This window comes from Herpailurus yagouaroundi, unplaced genomic scaffold (genome assembly GCF_014898765.1).
Source record: "Herpailurus yagouaroundi ecotype Mexico unplaced genomic scaffold, PumYag 161, whole genome shotgun sequence".
Lineage (NCBI taxonomy): Eukaryota > Metazoa > Chordata > Mammalia > Carnivora > Felidae > Herpailurus > Herpailurus yagouaroundi.
The window spans coordinates 12,709,705-12,725,936 of NW_024412402.1; the positions used below are offsets into that span (position 1 = coordinate 12,709,705).

General features: G+C 51.0%; 1 protein-coding gene across 4 annotated transcripts in view; it reads left to right on the forward strand.

The window, feature by feature from the left end:
- Positions 1-16,232, forward strand: part of GRIK4 (glutamate ionotropic receptor kainate type subunit 4) — a 306,356-nt gene that overhangs the window by 229,438 nt on the left and 60,686 nt on the right. For 3 of the 4 annotated variants that reach the window (XM_040483332.1, XM_040483333.1, XM_040483334.1), the window contains one exon: positions 306-509. The exons of the other annotated variant lie outside the window; for it this stretch is intronic. In XM_040483332.1, the coding sequence (XP_040339266.1) occupies positions 306-509 (204 nt within the window). The remainder of the gene's footprint in view (positions 1-305; positions 510-16,232) is intronic. 4 annotated transcript variants of the gene reach the window in all.

The following is a 16,232-nucleotide window of genomic DNA, read 5'->3' on the forward strand; positions in this document are numbered from 1 at the left end:
ATAAACAATAAACAGAAGGGAAAGAAAGAAGGGATGGGAAGGGGGTGAGGTCAAATGATGACCTTGCACCAGAGGGAGGAGCTTCAGCTTGACTCTCTGTGCATTGAGACCCATGTGTTCCTGGTAAGAGAAGTGTCTTGAGGTCGGGAGGGGAGCTAATTGCCACCTCCCGAGCAGCCCATCGCCCCAGTCACTTCCGTCCCTCTACCTCGTCTCCTCCCCGACCTCTGCCCCGGCACCCCCATCCCTCGTGGCTGAGACACCAGGGCTAAGATGAGAATGACAGCTGCCCAGTTTTGCTGCAGGAAAACCCGTATTTAATGCTGAAGGGGAACCACCAGGAGATGGAAGGCAATGACCGCTACGAGGGCTTCTGTGTGGACATGCTCAAGGAGCTGGCAGAGATCCTCCGGTTCAACTACAAGATCCGCCTGGTCGGGGATGGTGTGTACGGTGTTCCTGAGGCCAATGGCACCTGGACGGGAATGGTCGGGGAGCTGATCGCTAGGGTAAGGAAAGAACAGGTGGTCTAGACTTGGGGGTGGGCTGGGGAGGGGGAATTGAAGGGCATGAGGTTTGCTGAATGCTCATGAACCATCCACGTATTCAGGCAGTCATGCCTTTTTCGTGTATTTGTCCATTTTTTTGCACAAATCTTTTCCGTGCCGGCACTGAGCCAGGCACTGGTGGTAACCGTTAGTGATACAGACCGCCATGATCCCTGCCCTGTGGCTCTCCCAGTTCAGCACCTGTAACAGGTAATGGAGGTCTTGACCCATTAATATGGATTTGAGGTTTGGGTTTGGGGTCCGTTTTCTGGATACGCCTGGTGCTTTCTGTTCATTCCGATGATTTTACGGCTCGGTAGCACCCCCTGGCAGAGCTTGGGTGGGCCCGGGAGAATGGAACACACCACATCAGTTGACTTTGACACTGGAGAAGTGCCGGTCAAGGGAGACATGGTAAAATAACAGGGGGAAAAGGTTCAACCGTCAGGGGGGATGGTCACAGTTACGGCTATTTTGTTATTACTTCTCGTACTACTCTCTGCTGTCGTTAACGTGCTTCTACAGACCCGAGCCAAGGTGCACTTGGACAGGCTGTAGATTTTCAGGGTGAATGTGGGGAGTTGGTTAAAATGCAGGTGAGCATCGTAGAATGTCAGTCATCTGTTTGGCTAGAGCAAGGATATAGAAAGTTCTTCCTGGGGGACATCTCTTGTTTTCTTGGCACACAGTATTAACAGCTGTACAAATTAATTAAGCCATTACTGTTTCACGGCCCCTATTTCCGTAACCGAGTTTTTGTGGCCGGGTCCTGGTGATGGGCACTCAGTGCAGAGAGCACAGACCTGGGTTCCTGGCACGACCTTGAACCAAGCCCTTTCCCTCTCTGTGCTTTCTACGTGCAGAAGGAGCCCCTGCAGCCTCCCAGTGAATGCCAACGTGCAAGGGCTTTACATACATTATCTTGAATCCTCTTTAAACATACCCTTTAGCTCGATGTTATCCTCACTTTACAAACGAGCCATCTGAAGCTCAGAGGGCTTGAATGACTTGTCTGAAGCCACATAGTTAGTATGAGACAGGGCTGGGATTTGAACCCACATCTGTGTAACAGCCGGGCCTGCGCTGTTCTCACCGCCGCACCCCACCGCAGCCGGACTTTGATGTCACCAAGAAAGGCACCCTTCCAACTGGGCCCCGCCTTCTCTCCTTCCTTTTCGTGCTCCCTCCCTCCACACTTCTCTTCCCTTCTGCCTGACTTTCTTCTTTTCTTCCCTTCCTTCTTTTTTCTCTGCCCTTTATCTCTTGAGTTGATACGATTTTAACCCCTTATATGTACCAGGCTTGAGGTATGAGACACATTTTTGCCATGATCATCTTCAAGGATAAAAATATCTGTTGGGTATTAAATAAGCAGTCTTTGATGCCTCATGGTGAAATGGTTTGTATAGACAGGAGCACGAAAAGCTATTTAAGAGCTGAGGAGAAGGGGTGCTTAGGAGATTGCCTGGCTGTATAGACAGCATTTGCAGCGACCCGGCAGGATACATAGCAAGACTCTGAACCCTCCAGTGTGAGCTGTTTCAGAAGTGAGGCCTTGCTGGCAAGGAGAGGCTCTCATACAGAGGACTGACCAATCAACAGAAGGCCACAGAAGGCCTAGGGAGCCCAGGGAGCATTTCACAGGGGCAGGGCATAGGGGTGAAGATTTCCTCAGAGAGCTGTCTGCTATCTTGATTTTTTTTTTTAATGTTTTTATTTAGTTTTGAGAGAGAGACAGACAGAGCGTGAGCGGGAAAGGGGCAGAGAGAGAGGGAGACACAGAATCCGAAGCAGGCTCCAGGCTGTGAGCTGTCGGCACAGAGCCTAACACGGGGCTCGAACTCACACGCCGTGAGATCATGACCTGAGCTGAAGTTGGATGCTTAACCGACTGAGCCACCAAGGTGACCATGTCTGCTGTCTTTGAGATTCAAGCCCACCCTGCTGATGGTGCCCATGCTTCAACCCCCCATCCCCCCCCCAAAAAAAAAAACCAGATTTTTTATTTGCATTTCACTGCAGAGGTGGAGCCCAGTGGTTAAACCCCAGGAAGCTTAACTGCCATGCCTTTTCCTTCTCTTACGGGCAAACTTGGTCACCTTGAGTCCGTTTCTTCAGCCCTCCTTGGCCTGCCTGGTGACTGGTAGGGCGACTTCAGGGATGTCAGAGTTAGTGTATAGCCAGTCCCCTTATCAGCCCCCTAATGAGCTATGACATGGACTGGCAGGGAGGGGAGAGGAGCCTGGGACTCAAGGACGCGCAACTACACACTGAATGACTTAGGCAATCAGCCAGGGATCTTCAGCGTCACCCCAGATTGGCTTTCAAGCCCAAACCCTTGCTGCTTTGGTCTCATCTAGACATAGCTACTCATATCAACTAATTAATTACTGAAACCATTAATTCAATAAATATTTGTTGAATGCCTTCTGCTATTCCAGATGTTGGAGATACAGTGGGGGGGGGACCCCATAAACGCAGACACTGCCTTCATGAAACTTACCAGTGAGAGACATGTTAATGAAGGATCACACGCGTATAGAATTTCAAACCGTTAGCGCAAGGGAGGAAAAGTAGAAGGAGCCGTGAGGACGTATCAGAGGGCAGTGGGATCCAGTCTTGAGAGGCGAGAGGGCAGGGGAGGAAAGTCTTCCCTCGGGAAGTGACATTGGAGCTGGTATCTGAAGAATGGGAAGAGCATTCCAGCCCAGAGGCTGTCTGGATGCCACTGGGACTGATTCTGGGCTGGAACGGGTGATGCTGGGACCACCACCTTCCCCAGGTTCAACAATTAGATGTGTCTGCCAAGATGTTCCCTAGGTTTCCATTAGTCCTAAAGCCAAGATCCATCCTGTCGTACAGAAACATTGCAGAGGCTGGAACGGCAGGGCCTTGAATGTCCCAACCGAAGGAAACCTCAGAGCTCACCACATCTAAATCTGCCACTTTTGCAGACGAAGCAAGGGAGGGTCAGAGAGGTCAAGTAACCTGCCAGAGATCACATAGCTAACAAGTACCGAGTCCACATTGAAGCCCTGGGCTCTCTGGCTTCAGCGCTCATGGTCTGAGAGAGCACAGATCCCGATGTTAGACCTAAGCTAAAGTTTCAGTCCATGCGCTTACTGGCTGTGTGTTCTTTGGCAAGTTATGTTATCCTTTCTGTCTCTTCTGCAAGCCTTCAGTGTTCATTGGGAAGAATTTTAAGGATTTAAAATAACACACACACACGGGGGCGCCTGGGATGGCTCAGCCAGTTAAGCGTCTGACTCTTGATTTCAGCTCAGGTCATAAGCTCACGGTTCGTGGGTTCGAGCCCCGTGTCGGGCTCTGTGTTGTGTTGAGCCTGCTTGAGATTCTCTCTCTTTCCCTCTCTCTCTGCCCCTCCCCTGCTCAGTCTCTCTCTCAAAAAGTAAATAAACTAAAAATAATAATAAAATAACACACATACAGAGGGTTTGACATACAGGAGGTATAGGAGTTGCCTTAAGTCAGGGCTCCCTAGAAAACTGAGCCCAAGGGGGAAGTTCCCATGCTAATTGAGGGAGTACACTTCCAAGGCAGCAGAGTGAGGGGGAGGGGAGGGGAGTGGCAGGCCAAGAGGACATCTGTCCGTCCTTATAAAGGAGTACGTCCCTGGGCTGGCCATAGCTCTGCTCCAAGCCCAGCTGAGTGTTCGCTCTTCAGAGAGACCCAGGAAAGTGCCGCCTCACCGGACTGCCCGTAGCGATGGGGAGGAGAATGCACCTGCTGAGTCTCCTCGGCTGAGGTTCACCCCGCAGGGTGTCACCTCCCCATGTGCCCCAAACCCCGTGGCTGCCTTCAGACAAGTCAGATCCTGAATCAACAGTGACAGCTCCCCTAATTCAAGCCGCAGCCGATGGGTGTGAGCAGCTGACCCCCTTCCTGCCTGCGGCCTTGTCCAGTGACAGAATGTGCTGCGGATTGTTAGGACACAGCTGCTGTCGCGCCATCCGTCCGGGGGCCACGGGTAAAACTGAGCATGACTCCGTTCCCCTCCTCGCTGGGGGAGCCCGGAGGCGAGCTTTAGCTGGTTTCGACCAGGAGTGATTTTTTTTTTTTTTTAAGTAAGTTCAAAGCGCATCGTGGGGCTTGAACTCACGACCCTGAGATCAAGAGTCACATGCTCTATGGACTGAGGCAGCCAGGCACCCCTCAGGAATGATTATTATTAGGCTCCTGGAGGTACACCAGGTTGTGTCTCCGTGACCCCCTCTTGTTCAAGGAGAATGCCTTCCCCCATAGGAAAAAAAAAGGAAACTAAGCCTGTCATCTGTTAACAGCTGCAAGTGAAAACAGTTGTTCACAACATCACACTGGGGTAAGCCTGAGATTCCGTGTTGGGGGCGCAGCAGTCCTGGGCCAGTGCATCCGCGTGCACTGTCCACGCCTGTGGCTTTGGGGGCTGCTCACCCATGTAGCACACGTGACATCTGGGGGAAGAGACCGTGTAAAGGGTGAGGCCCCCAGGGTGTGCATGGACAAGGCTACCCACCCGCTTCCCCTGGACAGCCAGCAAGATGAGGCCTGGTTGGCCTGCAGTAAGAGAGATGGAGGCTAGATATAAAGGGGAATCACAGCCCACACACAAGGGGCCGATAGCCCTTGGCTAAGGAATCTCTTTCTGTAGACAGTCTGAAGAGCACAACAGCTTCCCGCATGTCTTGAGTGACACGGAGTGAAGTACAGAGGCGTGGGCCATCTCCAGTGGGTGTTCAAGAGCCTCAGAGTTCACGTCCATTATCACCCGCTTATCCAAGGCTCTCGGGCTTGGACACATGGCCTATTAGTTGTAGAAGAGCATTCAAGCATGTGTTCTGCATCTGTTTGGAAATCATCGGAATATGTCTTTTGGCACAAATCCCATTACAGGTGGGAATGTGCTTGGAGTGACAAGTAGATTCACATAGACTAGACCAGGTGGGTGGCCTCTCCCCCTGGTCCTGTGGTTGAGCCACAGAGGTGAGCGGGATGAATCTATTTGGGGAGGCTCTCGGATCTGGATTCGTTTGGCCCCAGTCAGATCCTTCCCGGATGAGCCCGTAGCAGGCCTGCCCACAGTGATGGTTTGTCTTGATGGAGGTGAACTTGGAAGAGAAGGGGTGGATTGAAGTAGTGTGAAGAAGGAGGTACCCCAGGAACAGTCTCAGGGATCCTCCTGTTTCACTCCAGTAAGCTTACTTACAGTGTTAATTGAAATTGTTCAAGGTATTCAGATACAAAGATGAGTGGATGGCTCCCGGGTCTCTCTTTGATGGGAGATAGTTGGGTAAAAGTTGGTAAAAAAGTTGGGTAAAAGTGAGAAAGGCATTGATGGGAAAGAGCAGGGTATGGACCGAGGGCTGGAGAACCGGCTCCTGATTCTGCTGGTGAGACAGGAGAGACACCTGCAGGAGGTCATGTTTGACCAGAGTCTTTAAGGACGAAGAGAGGTTGACGAGGCACAGGAGGGACATGGAGAGCAAAGAGCGTGCCGGGAGGGAAGGAGCATGAGCTCCCAGGCTGAAGATGCATGGATATTTCCATTTTAGGTTAGGATGCCTGAAACAGAGCATGGTGGGAAATGAGGCTAGGAAGCAGGCAGCGGTCATTGATGAAGGTCCCACGTGATGAAGGGCCCCCAGTGTGGAGTGTGGACGGTTGGAGGAGTGGGACAAGACAGAGGCAGGGGAGCCTGCCTGTGCAACAAAGGTCTTGGCTTTCTTAGACTCATTTCAGGAGTAAACTTTTGGATCGTGGGGCTACCTCCTTTATGCCTTGTCTGGATGCCTCTTGCTTCTTTGGTTAAGCCATTAAAAGGCTTATTGGTTTGAGTTGCTATTAATAGATCCTACTTGTCAGTGGTCAGATGGTGAATCCTTTAAATTGGCTTTTTTTTTTTTTTTAATAATTTTACTTTAGGGGCGCCTGGGTGGCGCAGTCGGTTAAGCGTCCGACTTCAGCCAGGTCACGATCTCGCGGTCCGTGAGTTCGAGCCCCGCGTCAGGCTCTGGGCTGATGGCTCAGAGCCTGGAGCCTGTTTCCGATTCTGTGTCTCCCTCTCTCTCTGCCCCTCCCCCGTTCATGCTCTGTCTCTCTCTGTCCCAAAAATAAATAAACATTAAAAAAAATTTAAAAAAAAATAATTTTACTCTAGACAGCCTGCGAGATCGTGACCTGGGTGAAGTCGGACGCGTGAGCGAGTGCGCGAGAGAGAGAGAGAGAGAGAGAGAATCTTAAGCAGGCTCCACGCTCAGTGCAGAGTCCAGTGCGGGGCTCGATCCCACAACCCCGGGATCATGACCTGAGCCAAAATCAAGAGTTGGATATTCAACTGATTGAGTCACAGGTGCCCCTTCCCTTCTGATTTCTTAACGAACATGTATTTTACACAAGTGAAAATGGGGTCATAGTATATGTTAATACAGAAGTCACCAGGACACAGGGACCAAATGAGAGTGGACCACGAGAGACAGGTATTTCAGTAAGAAGACTCCTAGATTTCTAACTTGGACATTGGGGTGGATGGTAATGCCAGTCGTTGAGGTGGAAAATTCAAGAGGAAATCAGGTCTGCGAGGAAAAGGGAGGACAAAGTTAGCTTCTGAACAGGGAACTGTGAAATGCCTTTCGGACATCCAGGTAGAGGCATTCAGCAGGGAGTTGACTACAGTGGGCTCGGCACACTGATGCTGTGGGTGCTAGGGTGCGGGGTGAATCGGAGGTAATTGCTGAAGCCACGAGTGGGGAAGGAATCACCCAGGAGGAAAACACAGGCTCGGGAGGCTGCCGAAGGCCCTGGGAAGAAAATGGGTAAAGACGTTTTCCACCCCTTGAAAGGAAGTACAGAAAGTTAGCGATACAGAAGTCACTGGCAAGAGCGGTTTTGTGGGTGGCTGGATTGAGATAAGATGGCAATGGTCGAACCTGGGAGGAATGAATGGTCTGTAAAGAAGCCTTGCTTTTATGGGAAAACAGGAGAAGGGGTTGTCGCTAGAGGGAGCTGTGGAACAGAAAGGTTGGCTGTTGTTCAAAATGAACTCCCTATGGACAAGAGCTGCCCAGAGTTGAGAATGGCGGTGGGGGGGACGCAGAGCCCGCCACGTGGCTAGAGCAGTGTCAGGGTTGGGTGACCATCAGGACCGGGCCGAGCACGGGGTGGGGGGTGGAGCATTTGTGAAAGGGTTTTGGAGTCCTGGCCAAGACGCGAGAACTTCTTCCCAAGGCGGATAACTGGGAAGCAGCGCCATCAGGGGCATATCCGTCCGGGCCGTTGACTCCGTAACGCTTCACAAGATTCTGCAGTGATTTCCCATCCGAAACCACTTTCACCAGTATTTACTCCTTACCCATTTCACAACAGCGCCGTGAAGTAGATGTCGTTATCCCCATCATAGAGATAAGCCACCGGAGACTTAGAAGTACAAAATGATTCTCCAGTGTCCCACAGCCAGCAAGCGGAGAAGCAGGGTCAAGCCCAGGCACTAGTCCACGGCAGGACACGATCTCACCTGCTGCAATGGCAGCCTCGGGTCCCCGCAGCCACCATTGGCATTCACTTTGGAGATGTCCTCCTGGCAGAGGATTTGGAGGGTGCCCAGGACTTGGTACCCAGATCTGGCTCTGGCCTATGAAGGGTTTGCACTCCATCTGTGAAGGGCAAGAGCTGGGCAGATGGCTTCTGTGACCCCTTCCTCTCTCCCCCAGTGTGGGTGAGGCATTCTTGTCAGTTAAGCCCCGAGGACTGGTAACCAGGAAGGGGAGAGACTGCATTTCACATCCTCGGGACCCAGCTGCAAATCACATTCGGGAAGAGGAAGAGTCCTCCTCTGGCTTCAAAGTTCAGAACCAACCACCCTGTTGGCATTCAACACCGTGTTGGCAGAATGGCACATTTAGGTTCAAAGAGAAAAGGGCTTTGGACGGCTTAGAACCAAGGCTCGTAAGCCTTTGACATCAAATCGCTCTTTCCAGTGACACATTGATGAGTTAAGTGTAAATGAAGCTGAAATGCCTCCTTCCATTTCCCCTGCCGGGCCCCTTTGAGAGAGGATTGGGGAGCGAGTTTGCCAGAGGCCTGGTATTGTGGGCTGTCCGTGGCCTCAATCCACTTGGGAAGGTTGTCCAGAGACATTTTGCTGAACTAAAAAAATACCACAACTAGTCCCCCTGGGATTACTATTCACCATGAAGCCAGACTATTTTAACTGCAAATAGGTCAGAGAATTCTATTCTTTAAAAGAAAGATACCAATCCAGGGGCTAAAACTGAGTGTTGAGCACATTCCCCCATGTGATATCCAAGCTCAGGGAGAATTTTACTCTATCTTCCCCTTGGTTTCTGAATTTACTCAAATCAGGAAGAGATGGGGTTCAGTGATCACTCATTCATTCATCCAAGTACCCACTCCCTGACAAGCACTATTTGGAAGTGAGGAATGGCCAGTAAGGAGTCCAGTGTCTACTCTAAGAGCCAGAAAGGTAAAGGAAGAATTACAGTGCCATGTGATATGCGCTGTCTTAATAGTGATAATAATCATGGCTGACATTTATTGAGTGTTTCCTATGAGACAGGTGCTGTTCTAGGCACTTGACTGTATTAACTCATTTAGTCCACACAGCGATCAAATGTTGCAGATGAGGAACCTGTTCACGGTCAGGTGGGTAGTGAGGGGCAAGGACAGGTCTGGCAGAAGGACGGGCAAGGTGGTACAGGTGTGAACGGGGAAGGGCTTACCAAGGAAAGGGAAGTATTGAGGATGGAGAAGGATCCTCTTGGTAGATGAGAATACTCTAGATGCGGCAAACACCAAGATACGTGCTGAGCAGCGTGAGTGGTTCTGTGTGGCTGAAGTCAGCCATGGGAAGGAGCAGAGGAGAGTAGGGCTGTAGGCAGGGGCCCGTTGTGATAGGACTCGTGTGTTTGGATATTTAAACTCTGTCCGGAAGGCTCACGCGGAGCTGTTGAAGAGCAAGATGGTCTGTTTTGTTGGAAGAAGGGAGCGGCATTATTGGCTCTGGCTTGGTGGCCAAGGTTCCTCTGGCAGGAGAGAGGGGAATGGACTGGATTTGGGAAGACCAGATGCAGGCGTATTCACTAGACAGATGTCCCAGGATCCAGGTGGATGGGATGGGCCTCGAATCAAGGCAGTGGCGGTGAAGGTGCCCAGAAAAAGGTGGCGACATGTGGGGATCTCACCATTTACTTCTAGGGCCCATTGAGTGGGGTGAACGTCCCTCTTGTGTAAGCCTTTAAGTGTGGGTTTGGGCACCTGCCTCTCAGGGAAAGAGGGATGGCTGTTTGACTCTGGGAATGGCCCTTTCTAGAAGAGCATCGTGAGGGACGCAGGTCAAGTCGCAGTGCTGGCCTGCGACTCCCCGAGACCCGGACGGGAGAAAATCCATCCTGTCTGGCTCATTATTCACAGACCATTGTCCTTGAGAAGAAAAGGGCCAGAGCCCTGGACTGCATGTTGGGCCACGGCCGCCTCCGCCCTCCCTCTCAGCAGTCCCTGCCTTTACACGACTCTGTCTCATTTCTAGTTCTCAAAGCTTCTGTTCTGCCACGCACCTCCTTTTACCTACCTGATAAAAAGCCAATAAAAGCAGGGTTGAGACTGCAGCCACACTCCCATTCTTCTGAGATGACTGTGACGGCGGCCACCAATACAGCTGGCCTGTCCCGTCTACCTCTGGGGACTGCTTCCCTCTCCCCATCCAGAGGCGACCTGCGCGCACCCCGCAAGATTGGGACGAGCCCCCAGATCCACCAGAGGGTTCTGCTAAGGCCTTCAGGTTTTTTTTTTTTTTCTTCCTCTTATTTCCCTTGGCTTTGTGGTGAATCAGGATGGGGGTCTCCTGTGCTCCAGACATTTGGTCACGTCTCTCCTGAGTTCCAAGCTGAGCCCCCAGGAAAGCGCGTAGGAGGGGAGGGGACTGATCACTCCTGACAAGGGCCAGGTACTTTATAGGAGCTCCACGCGTGGCATTTCATCTAACCCTCATATGACCCGAGAGGCAGGAATTCTTGTTCCAGCGTGCACAGATGAGGATATGGAGGCTCAGAGTTGAGTGAGTCACGCAAGCGCAGATACACCCCGGGTGGCCAGAGCCCGGACTCCTGCCCCCTCCAGACCCCAATCTTGCACTCTCCTCACTGCGCTGCAAAGAGCACATGTGAACTGCTGACTGGCACACAGAACGCTTGCGGCCGAACCTTCCCGACCTGCTGGAATAACGGGGAGGAAGGAATAGGCTGCAGGTGGCTCTGAGTGGCCGGCTTGAGAGGGACACCTGGATGACACTTCTGTCCTCCCTGCCGTTAATCCTGGGGGTGGGGGCTTTTGTAACTGCTTCCTTCTTAGAAGCTAAGAAGGCACAGCCCCCGAGAGGCCAACACCTGGAAGTGCTCGGATTTGAACCCAGGTTCCTTCCCTCTAGGAGCCCTCCAGCTAGAAGGGCAGGCAGACAAGCAGAAATTTCTAGAACACAGCAAAGCATTAAGAAACAGTTCCTTCGAATCCTATGGAACGAGGTGCCATACAATAAGCGTTCTTTGCATAAACTTAGAAAGGTCACCCATCAGCGAGTTTATGTCAATGCAGATGTCAACCCAAGGCTTAGAAAACCAGGCTATCAATTGAATAATCAATCAGCAGAAGGTAATTTAACACGTACTATGTGTAGGTCACTGTGCCCTTTTACCCTCGGTGGGGGTAAGAGGACAGATCAGATTTGGTTCTGCCTTTGAAAGGTTACAGACTAGGTGGCGTGGGGGTAAGGGGAGTACAGACCCATCAGAGAAATGTTTGCTCCGGTGTGGCCACGGCGGATGTGAGTTGAGCCCTGAGCAAGGCAGGGCCAAGTAAGGGCATTGTGCATCACCTGTGAAGGTACACAACCTCAATCCTTATCTCCCTTAAAGTGGCCTTGTAGAGTGTGAGGTCCAGAGAAGGTCGGCCCAGATTCAGGAAAAGACCTCGACAGGAATTGACATGGGACTCGCGGGGGGATTGGGCTTCAGTCGTGTTCAGAGTTATATCAGCAGCTTCAGACTGGGAATTCCTCCAAACCCCATGGGCGTCTAGAAGCAGGCTGGGAAATTGTCAGAGGCTCACTTCTTGGGAATTATTTCCTCCTTCCCCACTGAGTGCCAGCTGTTAAGGGGAGCGAGGGGTCTGCAAAAGAAATGGAAATGTATTAATTAAGGCATCTGAAAGCCTTCTAAGAGATTGGCTTGCTGTTCAACAGAAGAGACAGGCAGTAAGGAATTGACGTGGGGCAGGGGTGGGGAAGGAAGCTATAGAAAATGGTATGTTAATATCTTCTAAGGGTACTCTGGTCCTGATTGCCCACCCCATATGGCAGAGGTAAGATGTTATCTGCAGGCTCATTCATATTCTGGGCTCTAAGAGCTCTTTCTCGAACTCCAGTTCAACACCTGGGCACGTAACCTCTGTCTCAGTCCCCAAAGTACGTTCTTGTTCACCACCTAGTTTTAGCAATTCAGCCCCTGATTATTCCTCAAGCCTGAGTCTAACCCTGGTCCTTGGGCTCCCTTTCTCCACAGGAGTAAGGATCCTACCCCTGCACTTGAGGCCAGAGCCCTAACTAACCCTGCTGATGTATTTCCCATCCTCAGCCAATATTACTTGCCCGTGGGTACATTGATTCAACATCAGTTGTGGATTCAGGTAGATAAGACACGGTTCTTACTTGCACTGAACTCACAGGCTATATACATAGAACCTCCAAAAACAGTTGTACAGGTAGTATATTGTACAAGGAGTGAATAGGGCCTGAAACCTAACACTCGCACTGCTCACCAAGCATGTGCAGTGGTGGGGGCATGTATCCACCTGTAGATTCTCTTCCTACAGAGAAGCCTTTAGTTTGCCAAACCGTGTGCCCACTACGCCTGCTGAGAGGATCAATTTTTTATAAGTCATACAACGGCCCCAGCTATACTTGGAATGAGGTCTAATGTGTAAAAATAATGAGACCATAGTATGTGATATACGCAAAATGGAATCATACAAAACTTTGTGGGAACACAGAGGAAAAAGGAAACTGTTCGTCGCCAGGAAGCCAGGCAGAACTTTCGAACAGAGCTAATGATAATAATAGCTATTGTTTATTGACTACCTCCTACCTGTCAGACATTTATCATACATCATTTCCTCTCCAACAGCAATCTTAGAAGATAACTATTATGATTCACATTTTATAATGAAGACGCTGAGGTTAACCCCAGCCTAACAGAGAGGCTAATTCAAGGTCACACGGCTAACAAGGGATTGATCTGGAATTCAAAGCCAAGCCTGGCTGACATCAAAGTCCACAGCCCTTCTAACACACTATGATGCCTGAAAGGGAGGTACAGTCAAGTTGGACCTTGATGGACAAGTAGGAAGTGGACAAGCTCCAGGGGGGAAAGAGTTGCAGGCTGGGAACTGTGGGCAGATGCAGAGTCTGAAATATTTGACAGCCTTAAGGAACGTGAGTAGTGCGATGTAGGCTCATTACAGGTTGAAGGGAGGTCAGTAGCTTGAGGTGATGCGGGAAAGGCATGGCTAGGCCAGGTGGTGAGGATCACTATAAGCAGTTTGGGCTTGATTTTATTTTTTTAAGATGTTTATTTTTTTTTTTTCTTTTTGAGAGGTAGGGAAGGGGCAGAGAGAGAGGGAGACAGGGGATCTCCTGTCTGCACAGAGCCTGATGCGAGGCTCGAACCCATGAACTCTGAGACCATGACCCGAGCCCAAGTTGGATGCTTAACCAACTGAGCCACCCAGATACTGCAGGAGTTTGGGCTCGATTTTAAAGATTTCAAAGATAGGGGCGCCTGGGTGGCGCAGTCGGTTAACCGTCCGACTTCAGCCAGGTCACGATCTCGCGGTCCGTGGGTTCGAGCCCTGCATCAGGCTCTGGGCTGATGGCTCAGAGCCTGGAGCCTGTTTCCAATTCTGTGTCTCCCTCTCTCTCTGCCCCTCCCCCGTTCACGCTCTGTCTCTCTCTGTCCCAAAAATAAATAAACGTTGAAAAAAAAAAAAAAGATTTCAAAGATAGTAGGGAGTTTCTGGGTTGTTTGTTTGTTTGTTTGTTTGTTTGTTTTTTAAGCAGAGGACTGACCTGAGTAGGTCCTTGGTGTAGAAACAGACCCCAAGGAAGTGGTTCTCAAATTGTGTACCTTGAACCAGCAGCATCAGCATCACCCGGGACTCGTGCAAAATCCAAACTTGGGGGCCCCATCCCGGCCTACTGAATCAGAAACTCTGGAGTGGGGCCCAGCAGTTTGCATGTTAACAGGTTTTTCAGGTGGTTGTGATGCACGTTCAAGTTCAAGAGCACTGGTTGGTGCCCATGATCTCCAGTTCGGGAACCGCTGGTGCCTATGCCTCTCGACTTTGAGAACCGCTGGTGCCCGTGCAGTTCAGTAGATGGATAGAGTGGGAAGGAACTGGAAGCAAGGAGACCAGTGCAGAGACTACTGAATAATTCAAATGAAGACTTGAATGATGGCAGCAGCAGTGAGAGTCGAGTTGCGGTAATGGATTAAGCAGGCATTGCAGAAGTAAAATGGATGGGGCTTGGTTATTGAATGGGGAGAGAGCAAGGAAGGGAGGGCGAGGGCAGACTCCAGGCTGACTCCTGCTCTCTGTTTTGGATGACAGGTGGCTGGTAAAGTCATGAACTGAGAAATAGTACATGGAAAAAGAGTAGCTTTGGGAGACGAGACGTACACGGAGTACATGACATGGGTCTGAAGTGCCAGCAGGACTCTGAGGGCGAGAAGGACAGGAGGTCGTGGGTGAGGGAGGCCAGCGGGAGGGCAGGGCTGGGCCTGCTCTCCAGTTGGGAGTGATCAGGATACACGCGGTGCAGAAATGGAAGGAGTGGCCGTACTCACCCCTGTCCCCACACCCCGCTCCCTGGGCCGCCTGTGCAGATCTCTGCTCTTCCAGGTGAAAGCTGTGAGGGCAAGTCACCCAGCGTTTCTGACCCCTGGGTCTTCATTCTCCAAATGGAAATAATGGCAGCCACCTCCGGGTTAGAAATCAGTGAACTACAGTCTCCATAGTGTGCCTGTCATGTGGTAACTCGCAGGGAGTGTGAACCCTCTCCTGTCCCTGTCGCCTGTTACCCCTCTCTCTCTGCAGGAGGCTGTCCTTGTACTTCGTCTCTGAGCCTAAAGCTCGGGTCCTCAGCCTCCCTGCCATCCATCCCCCTCTACACACACACACACACACACACACTCAGGAATGTGCACCTGCTCCCTTGAGATGTAGGCACCCGGGGCTGGTCCTTCCCTCTCCCAGGCTGACCTGGGTTGATTCCTCTTTGCCACACCATGCCTGGACACTACCTAAGTTTACCAGATCAATAGAGCAAGCAGCCCATGACCAGTCCTGCTCTCAGAGTGGGGAGGTCCAGCAGCTTTCCAGATACTACATGCAATAGTGGTGGCCTGCTGTACTGTTCTGAGCCCCCCTCTTTTCTTGCCCTTTTCTTGTGGGAAAAGGGGGCACAAGGAGCAGAATTGGAGGGAAGGTTCTCCGGGCCATCTCTTGGGGGAAGAGGCACCCGTGTAAGGTGACAAGGTGCTAGGGAGTCCACATGTCCTCTTAGGCTTAGAGAAGAATACCTTGAGTTGCAAGTCAAAGTCTGTCCCTGAATCGTAAATTAGCAGCTGAATCTTCCTGGGCTACTGTTGCTCACATGTTAAATGAGCATATCTCTTCCCCCAGTGCCCTGTTTTGCATCAGCCACAATTTCACCAATATTCCTAGGATCTGAAGGACTGATCAAGAGGCCCCAGGGCCCTGTTATCTCCCGTCACTTGGCTCTCGCCCTCTCTGCTGCATCACTACTGGCCTTGCCTTGGTTCCTTGGACACAGCATGCTTCATGCCAACATACAACCCGTACATTTGCTCTTCGTTCTACCAAAAATCTGTTTTCCCCAAGTCTCCAATCTACTATTTCCCTCTCATTATTTAGGTCTAAGCCAGGTGTCACCTCCTCCAAGATACATTCTTTCTCTGCCACCCTAAGGAACCCCCATCCTTTCTCTTAGTTACACTCTACCACATTACCTTGTTGTGTTATCTGCAAAGAAATCATCACCATCTGAAATTCTCTTGCTTATAATGGGACTATTTGATTCTTGTGCATCTCCCTTCACTAGAATGTGAGTTCTCTGAGATCAGGGACTACATCGGTCTTATTTGTGTACTGGTAGCATCTGGAACAGGCCCAGCATACACTAGCACTCAGCAATTATGGGATGGATGGACAGATGAATGGATGGATGGATGGATGGATGGATGGATGGATAGATGGATGAGTGGGTGGATGGGTGGGTTGATGGATGAGTGGATGGTTGGGTGGGTGGGTGGGTGGGTAGATGGATGAGTGGATGGTTGGGTGGGTGGGTAGATGGATGGACGGACGGACGGATGGACAGATGGATGAGTGGATGGATGGGTGGGTGGATGGATGGATGGACAGAGGGATAGATGGATGGACGGATGGATAGATGGATGGATGGGATGCTGTGAAGGCATGTGCAAAAGAACGGACCATTACACCCCCTGGCCCCAAGAAAGTTCAAGCCTGGACAGAACAGCCCGATGCTAAGAACCAGCTACAAGTTTTCAGATGATCCCTTTGACTAGCAACAGGGAAAGC